The 17410-nt window shown below is 45.8% G+C and overlaps 2 protein-coding genes across 2 annotated transcripts; both read right to left on the bottom strand.

Moving 5' to 3' along the window:
- Nucleotides 1–4200: 4200 nt before the first annotated feature.
- On the bottom strand, nt 4201–5136 carry LOC131897172 (olfactory receptor 8S1-like). Its single transcript, XM_059248061.1, has one exon. It carries the CDS (start codon nt 5134–5136, stop codon nt 4201–4203), a length of 936 nt encoding a protein of 311 aa, XP_059104044.1.
- A 1526-nt stretch (nt 5137–6662) lies between these two features.
- On the bottom strand, nt 6663–15968 carry LOC131897106 (olfactory receptor 8S1-like). The gene is made up of 4 exons (XM_059247986.1): nt 15047–15968; nt 13607–13664; nt 7310–7377; nt 6663–6778 (listed from the first exon to the last, which is right to left on the bottom strand). The coding sequence occupies exons 1-4, from the start codon at nt 15966–15968 to the stop codon at nt 6663–6665; spliced, it is 1164 nt and encodes a 387-aa protein (XP_059103969.1).
- Between the last annotated feature and the right edge of the window lie 1442 nt (nt 15969–17410).

Here is a 17410-nt window from a genome sequence, read left to right on the forward strand (position 1 = left end):
CACAAAAAATTTTTAACCAAAAATACAAGATGTATTATTCTACTACCTCTACTTTGTCATACCCTGGCAACCTCTTTACCATCTAGAGCGACCAGATGTTATAAGTTAAGACTCCTATGTCCTTTACATGTACTGTGTACACAGCAAAGCCAAACACAATGGGACAATGGTTTCTTTTCCACCATGGAGCACAAAGGCTTGAGCTCTGTGTGTCCTTCTCCTGGGAACCAGGGCACAAACGCAATGTGGTCAGCTCAGGAGGGGTGCGGCTATTCCTCCCCATGCAATATTTCAAATGAATCCTAACAAAAACATATTTACAGAATGTGTTGTTTTTACTACTACTTATAAAATGTCAGGCACTTTAGAACAGCTAGAAAGATACTTCAAAAAAACACTTGGCATTGTCAAACACACACACACACACACACACACACACACACACACACACGGGGTGGATGGGTGGGGCTTGAAATGAATAAAATACATGAACAATATAATAGAACATCAAAAAAGACGTCGTCTTTACACAACCAATCTGGCTCTGGACCTCTTCTTCCTCCAGCTGGGTCCTCTAACTACTGAACACACAAGGATGAGTGTCACCCCTGGGGTCTTTCTAGAGGTGGCCTAAACAATTCCTTTTCAAAACCACTTCTAGAAGACACATCTACGATGTTTTCAAAGACGACTGGGTACACATGTGATTTCCTACCTCTGCTTTACCCTGCGTGGGCAGTCTGTACTGCTAGATGTCCAGATTTAGCCAAAGGTCTCTCTGAAAGGGTGGGGGGAAAGGTTGAGAGCGGCTTTTCCATATTATATACAAGGCCCTTAGGGCAGCGGGTAAATCTCAGCCGCTTCTCTCACGTGGGAGGCATTCCAGGGCCCTGATAGGTTTCTGTGGGGCTCGGCTCACCTTCCTCCAGGACGGTCGAGGGAGGCCTCTGTTCATCCAGGTCCCTCTCCCAGCAATGGTTGAGTGTTCCTGCGCAGGAGGCCCCAGTTGAAGGGCCAACCTCGGCCTTTGGGTGGTCGCCATGTCACAACTACAGACGCTTGGAGATGTCCTCGGAGGCCGGTGGAGTCAAGGAGGCCGTGCGCAGAGGTCGCCACCGCCACCCAGGAAGGGTCGCTGCAGGATCGAGGCTCGGCCGGGGCGGGGCTGCTGTGAGTGTTTGGGCTGGGGTGTGGGGCGGGTGTCGAGGGCCTCATCCAGTTACAGGCCGGAGGTTGTAGGGGGCCCAGAGGAAAGAGGCCGCACCCCCTAGCTCTCTGTCTGAACTCAAGTCCCACAGTCTTTAGAAATTCAAACACTTAGAAATTCAGTCCCTTCAGCTGACCTGAACTGGGAGCTCAAGAACTCTAGACGGACTGACAGCTAGGGAGCCTGGATTTAGGTCTTCTGCCATGTGGGTGACAGTTGTGTAGCTTGGTTTGTTTGTAGGGCCCTAGCAGTGGAACCAGGATCTGTTCCTGGCGCATGAGCTGGCTTTTTGGAACCTATTCCTTATAGTGGGATGTATCGTTCAGCCTTGATGCAGCGGGGAGGGGCTTGGTCCTGCCTCAACTTGATATGCCATGCTTTGTTGACTCCTGTGGGAGGCCTGCCCCTTTCTGAGGACTGGGTAGGGGGGGTGCATAGAATGGAGTTGGGGGGGGGAAATGGGAGGAGAGGAGGGAGGGAAAACTGGTTGACATGTAAAATAAATAAAACAATTTAATAAAAAAAGAACTTAAAAAAATTCAGTCTCTTTAAAATCCAAAGTATTTTAAAATGTAAAGTCTCTCAACTGTGGGTTCCTATAAAATAAAAAAAATAAATACTTTTTACTTCAAGAGGGAAGGACCAGGACACAGCCACAATCTGAACAAAGCAAACCCAATTCCAAAAGTGCTTGTGACTCAATGTCTGATTATCTGGGATCCACTCACGATCTTCTGGGTTCCTCCAAGGAGCCTGGGTCACTTCTTCGGCTCTGTCCTCTGCAGCACACGCAGCTTGTCTTCTAGGCTCCACTCCATTGCTGCTGCTGTCCTTGGAGGTCATCTCACGGTACTGGCATCTCCAAAACACTTGGGGTCTCCTGCTGCAACTGGGCTACACTTTCACCAATAGCCTCTCATAGGCTCTCTTCAGGGTGCCAAGCCTCCACTTCTCTTCATGACCCCTTCAGTTGTGGGGCTTCAACTAATCCCGGGGAGGCTGCACCTTCACCAATGGCCTCTCCTGGCCTCTCACAGCGCCGAGCCTCAGCTGCTCTCCATGACCCCCTCATGCCTTTAGAACCAGTACCACCTGGGAGACTCTTACACTACCAAGTTCAGCTGCCAGCAAGAGGTACAACCTTGGCTGCCCCTGGAACACAGCTTCTGTGTGCTGACCCTGAAGAAACACCTCCCAGAAGATTTCACCTCAAAGACGCTGGTCTCTTGTTAATCACAGCTGAGTCTTCAGCCCCTGCTGGCCAGACACCAGAGATTCTTCACACAAAAGGCCTGGCAGAGTCTTTGCTTCCCTCTGGAACGTCATAAGCCAGGCTTCTACCTTCTGCACTGTTCTCAACACTCTTATCTTCCAGACTCCTCTAGAACATCCCACAGAGCTCTCAACACTCAATGGGTTTTCTTACCCAAAGTTCCAAAGACTTTCCACAATCCTCTCCCAAACAAGATGGTCAGGTCTGTCACAGCAGTGCCCCATGGTCTTGGTACCAGTCTCTGTTCCTAGTTAGGGTTACTATTGCTGTGATGAAGCACCATAACTAAACAAACTTGGAGAGGAAAGGGTTTATTTCAGCTTACACTTACAGTCCATCACTGAAGGAAGTCAGGGCAGGAACTCAAACACAGCAGGATCCTGGAGGCAGGAGCTGATGCAGAGTCCATGGAGGGGTGCTGCTTACTGGTTTGCTCTTCATGGCTTGCTTAGCCTGATTTTTTATAGAACCCAGGACCAGCAGCCCAGGGATGGCATCGCCCACAATGGCCAGGCCCTCCCCCATAAGACACTAATTAAGAAAGTGCCCTACAGCCAGATCTAATGGAATTATTTTCTCAATTGAGGTTCCCTCCTTTCAGATAACTCTATCTTGTGTCAAGCTGATATGAAACTGGCCAGCACATTGTTCTGTGTCTTTGGTTTTACATTCCCTTGTCACCAAAGATAGGTCAGTCCTTAAGCCAAGCAGATCACAACAATCCAAACTGGTCAGAATGCAGATAATATCTTTAGGGGTGTGCAACCCCAAAATAATACATCTACAATGCAACCCCTACATCTAAAGTTCGGGGAACATCAGGGAATAGGGAGAGAAAAGATGCTAAGAGCCAGAGGAGCAGACCTGGAGGCAGGCCTGCTGTGAAATAAGGCCTTCTAGACATGATACAGATGAGATCTCAACACAGGGCCGTCTAACAAGACCTGCATGGACCTGTTACATACATACATGTATGGGGGAATTCCACAAGGTTCTACCTTCAGATGAAGAGCTATAGGCAATCAATGGCTCCTGAGAAGGGAGACTCAGTTTTCTCCAGAGATGAGCTCCCTGTTAAGTGGCCATCCCTAAACACATGTACACATGAGTAACACTAAATGGACTCAGTAGGTTTTAAATAACACCACACACACACACACACACACACACACACACACACACACACACCAATAGTAACTACAGAAGACAAGGCCATGAATTTTAGCTGGGGGACACGGGAGGAGTTGGAAGGGGGAGAGGAGGGATGGAAATAATATAAATTCAGTATGAAATTCTTTAAAAATTTAAGTGAAAAAAGAAGACACGTTGTTGGGGATGGGATGGGAAGGTGGGTGTGGGTATTGAAGAAGTTAGGAGGAAGAGTGGGGGTGGTGAACATGATTAGAAAACATTTTATGAACTTCCTAAAGAATTAATAGAAATATTTAGAAAAATAAGACACCAGTTCAGGGGTTATAACTCTTAACTACGTAACTTAGGAAGAAAGTTGTGGTAGAAATATTAGAGGGTACAGCCCAGCCAAGATGGGCCATATGTTTTAGATATAAACTCTATCTATTTAATATAGTTTTATATACGTTTTCATTCTTAGCATAGCCAGAGAGAGTGGCACAGGCCGCCCTTTAAGTCAGTGGGCTAAAACGCGGCCTGAAGTTCCAGTGCTTGGCGACACAGACTCCTTTCCTGCCACTCCATGCCATCACTCCAGGCAATGCAGGCATTTCCCCAAGGTCCTTCTCACAGCCGCCTTCACCTCCTTGTTTTTCAGGCTGTAGATGAGGGGGTTCAGCATGGGGGTCACTGCGCTGTACTGCAAAGACGAGATCAAATCCAGGGAGGACCCAGAGGTGGGCACGAGATAACGCACCAAACCTGACCCAAAAAACAGGACCACGGCCACGAGGTGGGAAGAGCAAGTATTAAACGCCTTGCTCCTCCCTGTGGTGGATTTCATGCTCAGGATGGTGGAGACAATGCGGGCATAAGAAAAGAAGACCGGGAGAAAGGTTCCCAGCCCATGCAGCAAGATGGAGCAGATCAAGATGTCAACGTTGATGGAGATATCAGAGCAAGAGAGAGGAAAGAGAGAGGGCAGCTCACACGTATAGTGGTGTATGGTGTAGGCCTCACAGAAGTCCAGGTTCACAGCCAAGAGCACGATGACCACCGAGCTGAGAGAGGCCAGGCCCCAGGAGAGCAGAACCAGCTTCAGGCAGAGTTCGTTGCTCATCATCTGGCCGTAGAGCAGCGGGTGGCAGATGGCTGCATAGCGGTCGTAGGCCATCATTGAGAGAAGAAAGGCCTCGGTCCCCGCAGTGATGAACACGAAGAAGACCTGAGCCAGGCAGCCCCCTACTGAGATGCTTTTCCTCTCAGACAGGAGGTCCTTCAGCAGCTTCGGTACCGTGACCGACGAGAAGCAGAGGTCCAGGAAGGACAGGTTGCTTAAGAAGAAGTACATGGGCGTGTGGAGGTGGGAGTCAGCCCCGATCACCAGCAGCATCGTCAGGTTCCCCGTCATGGTGAGGAGGTAAATCCCCAGGAAAAGCGCGAAAAGCAGAGCCTCGATCAGGGGGTCGTCGGAGAGCCCCGTGAGAAGGAACTCTGTGATGGCGCTGTGGTTCCTCCAGGCCATTTGTGGATGGTACTTCCTTGGAATAAAGTGGAAAGAGGTTACATCTCTGAAGATTGTGACCATGTCCTTTGGGAGGTCATCCCATCTGGTCCATCCCTCCACTCTGCCTGGACTCTGCTCAGCTGTCTCAGCGTATCCCTTGTATCTGCCCTCCCTCAGTGGAAGTTTCAAACTCTGTTTTGTCGTCTTTGATGGCAGTTCACAGTGTTCACAGGCTTCAAGAGGACTCTCTCCATTCCTCACTGGCATTTGCAGGGGGCGTGAGCATCTCTGGGTCCTCCACTTACTAATAGTCTTAGTTTTTTCCTGCACTCAGTTCAAAAATTTGAAAGTGTATAACACAGGTTTGCAGGGTCTAATCTCTCTCTCCTTTTTGGTTCAAAGTAATTTAATGGCTCCTTACCAGGGCCGACTCCAATAGGGCCAACTCTGACACAGTGCCTGGGGTCACGACCTTTCAGTGGAAGGTGAAAGTATATTTCTACAAGATTAGAAGTAGCTGGGTGCAGTAATGAAGACTTACGATCTCAGCAGTTTAGAAGCTAAGGCGGGAGGATGGCTATGAGTTCCAGGCCTTGGGCTACATATGTATTACTAGGCTAATTTCAGGTACAGAATGAACTGTTACCTCAAAAAAAAAAAAAAAAAAAAAAAAGAAAGAGGGAAACAATGGATGTAACAAGACTAATTCAATTGTCTTTATGACACTGTAATAAAAATACAAATTATTTTTATGGGAAGAGGGACCCATAAAGGCAAAGCAGCCGGCATGCACGGACGTCCCAGTGACCTCACGGACAGCACACTGCAGTAGAGATGCACATAGAACGCTTTCTCAGTCGCTCTCTCAGCTGCTTTCAAAGGAAACCCGTGAGCGAGGCAGGAAACCCTCATCCCTGGGATACAGAGTTTTGTTCCTACTTTCCCGTGAGAACTTTAGTACCCAGGGGTATGTTGTAATGTCAGCTTGGCAACACGTTAAAAAAAAATAATGACACCGTTTTCCTTCGACTGTGGACTCTGCCTCGCTGGGATCACAGTGATGGGTTACAATTTCTTACTTTGATATTCATCATCCACCTTCCATCTTGCAGCCATTTTACTTACTTTCGATATAAAAGATTTGCTTCTTTCTGTGTCACGGTTGGTGTTTTCTAGCACTTTAAATATATCCTCCTTTTAATTTTACGAATCTAAACTTCCATGGGCTTTCCAATGTCACCTCAAAGACTACATAAAAATAGCCTATCTTGGTGACTTCTTCTTCAGCTCACACTTTGCCTCGCTTTAGTCATGGTCTGAATTGTGTTTCTCCCCTCAGGTCAAACATGCGTTTCAGTTTCCTTCCCCAGACTGTGACGCAGACCTTACTGTAACAGCTGTCTTAAAGCAAAGCTTTCTTTGGTCACCGTCAGCACCCTTTCCTGCGGGCTCCAGACCACACCTCCCACACTGTCCTGGAAGCCCACACTCGGTGGCATGCTTTGGACAAGAGCCTTGGACCACTTCAGCTGTAATCTCATCCTCTAATCCCTCAACAGCATTAGTTCCCGGCAGAGGTGACTGCTGCTGAATTTCATAGATGCTTTCATCAGCAGAGTGAATCCTGCAACATCCTCTGATGCCCTCAGCTTTGGAGAGGCTGCAAACAATATTGCATTAGTTCAGAATAATGTTTGCAGGGTTCTTGTTGTCATTGTATTATTCTTTTCTCATCTGCTATCATCATAATACTCTTACTATTATTATTTTTTTTTAGTTTACTTACATAAACTCTGTGTCCAAGAAGACTAAGAGTACAATGCTTATGGTAACGGTGATACTAAAAATAACTGAAACCTGATTATGGGCTGTGTAAGGAAGTCACCGTCCTGGGTAAAGATCCTGTTCACTTGCCCTTTGCAATCTAATTTACCAACATTCTGCTTCTGTTTGGTTTCTGTAATCAGCTACTATGGCAGGCTTCTGCTTTTATAGAAAACTTTTCATCTTGCTTATTCAGGCAGCTGTGATTCCAACCCTTCTATCCTCGCCGGGAATCTTTAGACAGGTGATAGGTGATAAACCATTAAGAGAATTGTAAATTCTGATATATTAACAAATCTACCAACTTGAGCTCTGGCCCATCTTAGATCCAAGTCTAGGCCACCTGTGTGCCTGGACAAACACCTACCTTTGTGTGGGAGGTTAGAGCCAAGGATGAGGAACCGCAGGCAGCTGGAGAAGTTACTTTTGAGGATTCTGCACAGATGAAACAGTAAACACCCGTTGAAAGCAAATGCTTTGAAATCCATGTAAGCTAGTCAAGTGGGAGATATTTTCTGTAAGGACTCGGATATTTCAAGGTGTCTGTACATAAAGCTATCCTGAAAATCTCTTCCGTCCTGTTTCTTTTTAAAAGGGGTCTTGGTGCGGACAGCAGCTGCACCTGGTCAAGAACACTGGGTTCTCTGGAGGACATTTTTCCTTTGGGGGTCATCCCATCTAATCCATCCCTCCACTCTGCCTGACTCTGCTCAGGTATCTCAGGGCTGCCCTCCCTTGTATCTCAGTGAAAATTTCAAATCCTGTTTGTTTTTTTCTTCCGATCTGTCTTTCAATCCACATTTTGTATGAGAAGACAGAGGCTACATCTCTCATTTGCTTTTCAAGTTATTACAAGGATGTGGGACAAAAAGTGGCTTTCTTACACTAGTTGCTTGAAGACATTATTGAAATAAAGGAGCGAGGGGTATGTGTAGGAGGTGAGCTATGGGAAGGTGATGGGAGGGTCCTGGGGGCTGAAGACTGCCATTCAGGCTGTAGACACTTGGGGACTCGGCATGGGGGTGGACAGGAGGGCTGTTTTCTGAACTGTCCTCTTCTGCACACACTCACACTTGTGCCTGTGGTGAGCAGATTTGAGGATGGTTTCAATGACAGCGAAGCTTTAGTGCAGTTCCCTCACTGGAGACGGGGGCAAGCTGGGAAACAGGTGGCCCCAACAGACCAACATCCATTTCTATACATTCACTGTGTTCTAGGGGTCTGCGCTCCTTTGGAGTGAAAGGGTTTATGCTCAGTCTTTAAGGCCTTGCTGTCCTCCGTGGCAATCAGGGGGTGAATAAAGACTTTTCTGATAAGGTATTTAAGGCAGCGGGTACAAATAGACTTTTTGGAAACACAGGGACATTTGGGTCCTGTGAGGAGGAGATGGTCTGCCAGGGGTTAGGAGGTGCCCGTCTCTGGCCTAGGGATGAAGGGGCTCAGAGGACCAGGATGGACAGAGCCAATCAGGAAGTAGTAAGAGAAGCATGCAGAAAAGGGGAGCAGTTAGCAGCAGAATTAAAGCACAGAAACATCAGGGCACAGCAGGATCAGAGTCGGCCACTTACCATTTTCTTGGCTTTTCCTGGAGGAAGTAGCTGTAGTGTTCTGTATTTCTCATCATGACAGACATTTCACAGGAAATAAAACATCTTCATATGAGGTAATCCCAACCTTAGGAGTCTGATTCTGCACAAAAGACAGGATTTCTCTTTGATCTCAATGAGCACAAGATGCTAGAACAATATAAACTTGGGAACTGTTGGCTACCTCACAGAACCACGATTATTCTGAGGATCTCAACTTAGAGTGCCATTCTGCAGCGCAGGGCCCCGGAGGGAGAGACAAGGACATTTTCTGCCAAGCTGTTGTTTGAACAATAGGCATGCCTTGCTTTCAAACCGTCTCCAGCAGTTCTAGGTGCAGTACCTGACTTCATTTATTTCTTCTGCGACTTGGAATATTCTTGGAGAAGTACTATTTAAGGAGAAAGATTTCCCCTAACAGAACCAATGAGAAGGCTCTCTGTGCTTAGGCAGGTACCCAAGGGGAACTGGGCCAGAGCCAGGTTCCCTGAGGTCCCAGCCTGAAGCCGAGCTCGGCTTCCAGTATGCTGAGAAGTTGAGGTTGGAGGCTCAGAGAACAGCCTGCAGGGCAATAGTTGAACCTGTGATGCAAGGCAATTAGTTAAAGCCTAGAAGTCAGCTCTCAGCAGACTGCGGGTGGTGGAGAAAGAGAGGACTTGAGGAAAACGACTCAGCCGGAAAACAGGCTTTTTTTTTTTTTTTTTTTTTTTTTTTTTTCATGGCAGCATGGGGCCGAGAGTGCCTGCTGGTCACTGTCAAGCAGCTGAGACACGTTACAGACCCCAGGCCATTTTCTAGCGCACATTGTCCTTCCATTACTTACTTATTTTTGAGTTAGAGTCTCGGGGATCCCAGGATGGCCTTGAACTCACACGTAGCTGAGGATGACCTGGAACTTCTCATCCTGTTGCCTCAAACTGTCGAGTGCTGGGATTAGAGGCATGTGCCACCACGCCTGGTTTTATGTGGTACAAGAAATAGCAGCCAGGGCTTTGTTGAATGTCAGGCAAGCAGTCTACCAACTGAACCTTAGTCCTAAGTTTTCTTTATTTTTCTGCCCTGAAAAAAAATCATTGAGCCTTGAATTTCATTTCAAGTATATGATGTATTTAAAAAAAAACCCTCACAGGATTCATATTTTTCTTTTCTTTTTTTTTTTTTTTTTTGGTTTTTCGAGACAGGGTTTCTCTGTGTAGCTTTGCGCCTTTCCTGGAACTCACTTGGTAGCCCAGGCCAGCCTCGAACTCACAGAGATCCGCCTGGCTCTGCCTCCCGAGTGCTGGGATTAAAGGCGTGCGCCACCACTCCCGGCTTGAACTTACTCATATCTTATATTATTGGGAGCTGCTGGTAGTAATAGGCCATGGGAGTGTACAGCAGGGGACAGCTAGTGTTTAAAAGGTCAACCTATCAGAACCAAGGGTTCTGGTAAAGGACTAAGCCATCATGCAAGGTGTGTTGGAGTTATTGCCTGTTGAATGAATTGGCTGTTTCTTGTTGTAAACTTCTCGTGCAATAACAGCTATGATATCTCCCAATTCCATGCATCTTCATGTAATGTGTATATGTAATCTCATGACTACATCTCAATCTGATGGGCACATAGATCTGTGGGAGGTCAGGAAGATGACTTTTCATTAGTTGTACAATTTTGATATATAGAAATATACTAGGATGTGCTTCATAGCCAGATCCATCGTCCCATGAGACTGTAGACACTTACAGCCTGCTTTGTTCCTTTTGCTCAGACTAACACAGAAATTAATAATCTCTCCTCAGTCTAACACAAACTGCACGCATTTAGCTCATTTTTACCTCAGAGCAAGTTCAAATTAGACCAAAGGCTTTTGTTGATAAACCATTTAAAAAACTTTACAGTTATGCACAAGGTCAGACTCTCAGGTGTCTCGCCAAGGTTACTAACACAAAACATCCTAAGAAAAGCCTGCCAGTTCTTCGCTTGCCAAGTCTGCTGATGAAAAGCTATGTCTCAGTTTGTTGCACTGGGCACTGTGCCCCCTCCTTCTGGTCCTGAGACCTTGGAACCTCGTGTTACCATGGCAATGGCTCTGCTACTTATTGTCTATTCTAGGAATGTGCTATGACCTTGAGGGTTTTGAAACTTTTCTCAGAACTTCAAGGAATCTCCTGTTAGAAATGTAAGGAGTCAGTCAAGAGAGGAGCTAAGAATGAGAGCTGAAAAGAAGCTGTAGATTTAGAGAAGCTGTAGAACAAAGAGAGCAGCAGAGAGATGAGGAAGCTTACTTAGAACAAGGAAGTGGATGGGCTGAAAGAGCACAGTGTGCGGAGATTTATGGATATACCCTTAGATAAGTAGATTTATTCATAGATAAGTAGATTTCCCAGCTGGCTGTAGATTCTTCTGGGGACTCTGGGAGAAGGCTATTTGGGGCTGGACCCCAACTGCTTTCATTAATATATAAAAAAGCTTTGTACCCTTTAACAGCAACTCCCCATTTTTCTTACCCAGTCTGGCCAAAAGTCTCACACCTGCCAGTCTTTCTGCTTCTTTTCCCAATGCAGCAGCAGTTTTTCTGAGCCTACTTTATTTCACAAAGCAGATTGTCCCTCAGGCATGGCCACGTTGTTGCCTAAGCCAGGATTCCCTTCTTTATGAAGGCAGAATATTATTTCATTATTGTGTGTGTATGTATGTATGTTTTAGTTTATCTGTATGTGGGTATGTACCTATTCACGTGCATGCATGTGCATGACTGTGAATGTATGTGGAGGCCAGAAGTTGAGATAGTCTCAACCTGAAGCTCGATGGTCTCTTCTAGGCTAGCTCCTGGTAAGCGCCGAGGATCTGCCTGTCTCTATGCCTATCTCCCAGTGCTGGGCTTACAGCCATATGACACAGCTCCTAGATGGTACGTGGGTCATAGGGAATCACTTTACTGGTTGAGCCAACTTTGTAGTGTGTGTGTGTGTGTGTGTGTGTGTGTGTGTGTGTGTGTATGTGATGCACGTGCACACGCGTGCATGCATGCACACACACACACTCTTTGCTCATTCATCAATATATATTTAGGTTGTTTCTGTGTTTTGGCTGCAGTGAACATATGGATGTGTTTTTTAGATACTTATTTGAATTCCCTTCAGTAGATAACTAGAGGTGTGTGTGTGGGGCACTGGATTATATAATACTTGTATTTTTGTGTATATGAGTGTTGTGTCTGCATGTAGGTACATGCATTATATGCATCCAGTGCCTGCTGCACCATCTGCCTTTGCTTTCTTGGTGTCTTCCACCCCTTCTGACTCTTACACTCTTTCCTCCTCTTCTTCTGTGAGGTTCCTTGAGTTCCAAGAGGAGGGATTTGATGGAGAGATCCCCTTTATAGCTGAGTGTTCCAAGGTCTCTCACTCTCTGCATAGTGTCTGGTTGTGAGTGTCTGTATTTGTTCCCAGCTCCTGCAGGAGGAAGCTTTTCTGATGATGGCTGAGCAAGGCACTGATCTATGGGTGTAGCAGAATAGCAGCAGGAGTCGTTTTACTATAGGGACGAAGGCTCTGTGTAGGCACCAGCTCAATGTCTCACGTTCACTGCGTTGTCTAGGTGTTGTCTTCAGCAACGGGGCCGTGCTGTCAGTCATGGAGAGCAACCTGTCGTCTCACCAACAGCCTGGGTTGTTTGGGCATCCCCATGGGACCCCTTTGACCAACAACTCAACTAGATGCAACTAATCCTGGAAGCTTCGTTTGGTGATGAGAGATGGCCAGTGGGAACTCTGTCTCCTCCATTATCTGGCTATTTCATTTAGATCACCTTCATGTATGTGTATCTTTTAGGGAGCTTCTCCTGTATTATATCTACTACCCCTCGAATGCTCCTTAATTACAGCTGTCTCTCTTCATATTCTCTCTTTGTCCCCCTTCCTGGACCCCCTCACTTGATCCTCCTGTTACAGCCCCCCCCCCATCCAACCTCATCTATTTACTTTATTTCACTTTCCTAACAAGATCTATCTGTCCCCACTAGTCTCTTACTCTATATCTAACCTCTGTGGTTTATGAATTATAGCTTGGTTGTCATTGACTTAACAGCTAATATCCACATATAAGCAAATACATATCATATTTGACTTTCTGGGTCTGGATTACCTCACTCAGGATGATTTTACTTTTAGTTCCATTTATTCTTTTTTTTTTCCTGGTTTTTCAAGACAGGGTTTCTCTGCATAGCCTTAGCTGTTTCTGAACTTACTCTGTAGACCAGGCTGGCCTTGAACTCATAGAGGCCTACCTTTGAGCACTGGGATCAAAGATGTGTGCCACCACTGCCCAGCTGGTTCTGCCTATTCACCTGTGAATTTCATGATTTCATTCTTTTTAATGGCTGAGTAATATTCCATTGTGTAAATGTATTACTTTTTTTTTTATCCATTCGTCTGTTGAGGGACATCTAGGTTGTTGCCAATTTCTGGATATTATGGAGAGAGCAGCCATGAACATGGTTGAGCAAGTGTCTTTATAGTAGGACGAAGCATCCTTTGAGTATATACCCAAGAGTGGTATAGCTGGATTTTGAGGTAGACAGATTCCCATCTTCCTGAGGAACTGCTACACTGATTTCTGCGTTGCCTTTACAAGTTTGTACTCCCACCAGCACTGGATGAGTGTTCCCCTTACTTCACATCTTCCCCAGCATGAGCTGTCATTTGTGTTACGATCTTAGCCATTTTGATGGGTGTAAGATGAAACCTCGAAGTACTTTGGATTTGCATTTCTCTGATGGCTGTGACTTCACAGACAAAAGCTGCGCTAGAGGAATCCAGCCAAAATCTCAGCATGATCAGGGAGATGCTCATGAAGTCCTACCCTAGCTGAGGAGCTATTAACAACTGATGGATGCCTGGCCAGTGTGGTAGTTTCAGTGAGGGTGGCTCCATAGGTTCATGTGTTTGTGCCTGTCCTGGATCTTGCTCTGTAGATCAGGCTGGCCTCGAACTCACAGAGATCCACCTGGCTCTGCCTCCTGAATGCTGGAATTAAAGGCATGTGGCACCAATGCCTGGTGAAGACTATTTTTTTGGTTCTCAAAATTCCTTAATTACCTGCTGCTCTTTAGGTAGAGTTGAGGTCTTGTGGCCTTTCTCCCATCCACTTTGTTGTCTAAAGGTAAAGATTTTTGTGAAAGAAATAATGAATTGAATTTATATTAAGTAGTTAAGGTCAAAATAATTGTTGACTTTTTGCCTACTAAGAATGGGGAGCCTTGGAGACACGGCTAGTCAGGTAACAACACACACTCATACTGTTTTTGCTGAGGACCTGAATTCCATACCAGCATTTACACCAGGTGTCTCAACCTCCCGTAACTTCAACTCCAGGGGATCCTAATTCATATGGCCTCTTTGGAACCCCAGACACACATACATATACATAATTAAAAATGAAAATAAAAAGTATTCAAAAAATTTATCAGATAAAATAAGACTATTTTGTTTGACATACAGATCTGAAGAATCAAATCAAGAATAAGTTTCACCTGGTCATGGACTACAATGCAGATTAGCAATCTTCCAGTATACTTTTGGATTCAGTAATCAATACTTCATTTAGAATTACTGTTTCATATAGTCACTTGAGAATATTTTTTTTTTCAGATTTTGAATCATAATGACTTTAGCCCTGAAAATATATCATTTTAGTATTCTAGTCTAGAGAATGTAAATAGCATTAAAGTTTAGTAAGACTAACTTGAGAAATTATCAGTGCTTCTGCTCTTTTGAGGATTTTATTTTATTATTGTATTTTATTTATGAAAGGTCCTCATTATGTGTGCCATCATGACAGTCTGTGAGGTGTTGGCGACCAAACCCAAGGCTTCATGAAGGCTACGTGGGTGCTCTACCAACTGAGCTGCTCCCTGAGCTCAGGTCTTGTCCTCTTTCCAAGGTCTGGATTTGAACATGCAGACATTTGAGTTTTTGTTTATTAATAGCCATTTGATGATAGATTTTTGTCTTCCTTGAAGACTTCACTGCAGTATTTCATGGTTTTAGCATGCAACATTTTTATGTCTACAATAGTCTACACAGAGTTTTGAGTTTTTGTTGACCTACAATTTTCTTTTCTTTTTAGTAAAGTTGTCAAGTTCTCATTAGAAAATTCACTAAGTCCTCAGGGTTAGATTGAGAATCTCCTGAAGTGGTCGTTGGATCCCCTCCTTTTTTTTGTGGGAGCAAGGAAATCCTGAACCTAGCTAGAGCTGTGGACTTACTAGTCAAGTATTCTACCACCATACCGTGTCCCCAACACGTATCTGTCCATTATTTTGTTGTCATATTATTCTCCTCTGTGGAGTTCTGTCTTCACATTCTGAACAGAGTGTACACTTTCCCAATAAAAATCCGAATCTAGAGCCCATTCATACCTTGGAATGATGAGATTAGATGGTCAGTCAAGCCACGGAAGATTCCCCCCCCCCCCAAATACCTGACACTGTGTGTTTGAAGGATGTGGGATAAAAGAATATAACCACGCCATGTTACGTAGGTACTTTCTCAGTGTCCTTCTCACAGCCGCCTTCACCTCCTTGTTTTTCAGGCTGTAGATGAGGGGGTTCAGCATGGGGGTCACTGCGCTGTACTGCAAAGACGAGATCAAATCCAGGGAGGACCCAGAGGGGGGCACGAGATAGCAGAGAAAGCCTGACCCAAAGAACAAGGTCACTGCAGTGAGGTAGGACGAGCAGGTGGAGAAGGCTTTGCTTCTCCCCGTGGTGGAGCTGATGCTCAAGACGGTGGAGACAATGCGGGCATAGGAGAAGAAGATTGGGATAAAGGTTCCCAGCCCGTGCAATAAACTGGAGCAAAGCAGGACATCAACAGTGATAGAGATATCCGAACAGGACAGGGGGAAAAGGGCAGGCAGCTCACAGGTGTAGTGGTGAATGGTCTGAGCCTCACAGAAGTCCAGGTTGACCGCCAAGAGCACAATGATGGTGGCATTGAGCGAGGCCACGCCCCATGAGACCAACACAAGCCTCACACACAACTCAGTTCTCATCACCTGGCTATAGAGCAGTGCATGGCAGATGGCAGCATGGCGGTCATAAGCCATGGCCGACAGCAGGCAGGCTTCAGTCCCAGAAGAAAAAAACACGAAGAAGACCTGAGCCAGGCAGCCCCCTACTGAGATGCTTTTCCTCTCAGACAGGAGGTCCTTCAGCAGCTTCGGTACCGTGACCGACGAGAAGCAGAGGTCTATACACGATAGGTTGCTTAAGAAGAAGTACATGGGCGTGTGGAGGTGGGAGTCAGCCCCGATCACCAGCAGCATCATCAGGTTCCCCGTCATGGTGAGGAGGTAAATCCTCAGGAAAAGCGCGAAAAGTAGAGCCTCGATCAGGGGTTCGTCGGAGAGCCCCGTGAGAAGGAACTCTGTGATGGCGCTGTGGTTCCTCCAGGCCATTTGTGATTATTTCCTTGGAATAAAGTGGAAAGAGAGGTGAAGTGTCCTATGGTTTTTCATGTTATCTGGGGCATCATCACGCCTGCACCTACATTTCCCCCTGCTTTGTTTGAACCTGAGCACCGGTGCATCAGGCTGCTCTCCGGACACCCTGGGATGAGTTTTACGCTTCTTCACTATTCTCTGCTCACAGTGTTTACACAGTTCAGAGAACCCCATTCCTGCTCCACAGGCTTGACTAGACATGTAATACCGCTGCGTTACTTACACATGTAGCTTTCCCTACATGGTCTACAGTAGCTCAGAAATCCATTGTATTGCATATACAGTGGCTGTTCCGAACTTCCCACTCGCCCGCATTCCTCATCAGGATAAGCCAAAGATACTTACCAGTATATGAAATCTATTAACATTAAAAATTGTATTCAGAGGGCTTTCTTCCTCTTCCTGTTTGTTCTCGCAGCAATTCCGGGAAATATTTCCAGTCTCCGCAAGCTGTTTTCATTCTACCCTTGTGAAAGGTGACAGTGAATGGTGTTGACATCAAGTAGAGGGGCCAGGGGGGAATATCCCCTTGTTTTCCTAATTCTTAGTCCAGTATTTTAGGTGGGTTCCACACAGATAAAGACCAATTTTCCAACCACAATATAATGGAATTTTCCTCACTTACTCTAACTTGATTTCCAGTCATTTCCTCCTGTCTTTTATTACATTTTTTTGAAGCTTGAGGAAAATTTTATTAGAATTAAAAACGAGAAACCCCAGGACAGCAAGCTGCAAATCCCCGCAGCTCCCTGGAGGAGATGGAAGAAGACAGCCATGACGTTTGAGTTAGGTCTGGAGGTCAGCCACCTGGTGGACGAGCAGCCACGAGTTGGGGAGGGGAGTCTTAGAGAAAGTGAGAACCCCAAATACTAGAGAGAGCTTGCTTAGTTCCTGGCCAGCATCAGAAAGAAAAAGACGAAAAAGGACAGGTCACACCTTCCTGATTCAGGACATTGAAAGGTAGACAGGCGACCCGACAGACGTTCATGGTGGCTCTGGACTGCCTGCATGGAGGGTGGGATTTTCCATGTTGTTTTTTTTAGACAAGGTCTTTATATACTCCAGGCTGACTTTGAGCTCGTTATTTATCTGAGGGTGACCCTGACCTCCTGATTCTTCTCTAATGCTGGAGTTACAGCATGCTGGCTCATTGATTTTCTTTGAGAACAGAAAGCTTCTCTCTTGGGGCTTCACCCATACTGCCACTCATTCCAATGTCCTCTTTTATTCTATTGGTTGGAACTCATATCTGCCTTTCAACCTCAATGCATACCTTGTTATTTCTTCCTCAGCCATAGCTTAAATTCTGCTCCCAAGGGCAGACCCATCAGCTAAAGCTAAAGAGCATCTTAGACCCCAGTCACAGTCACCTGTGAGTGCGGACTGCAGACAAACCG

This window comes from Peromyscus eremicus, chromosome 20 (genome assembly GCF_949786415.1).
Source record: "Peromyscus eremicus chromosome 20, PerEre_H2_v1, whole genome shotgun sequence".
NCBI lineage: Eukaryota > Metazoa > Chordata > Mammalia > Rodentia > Cricetidae > Peromyscus > Peromyscus eremicus.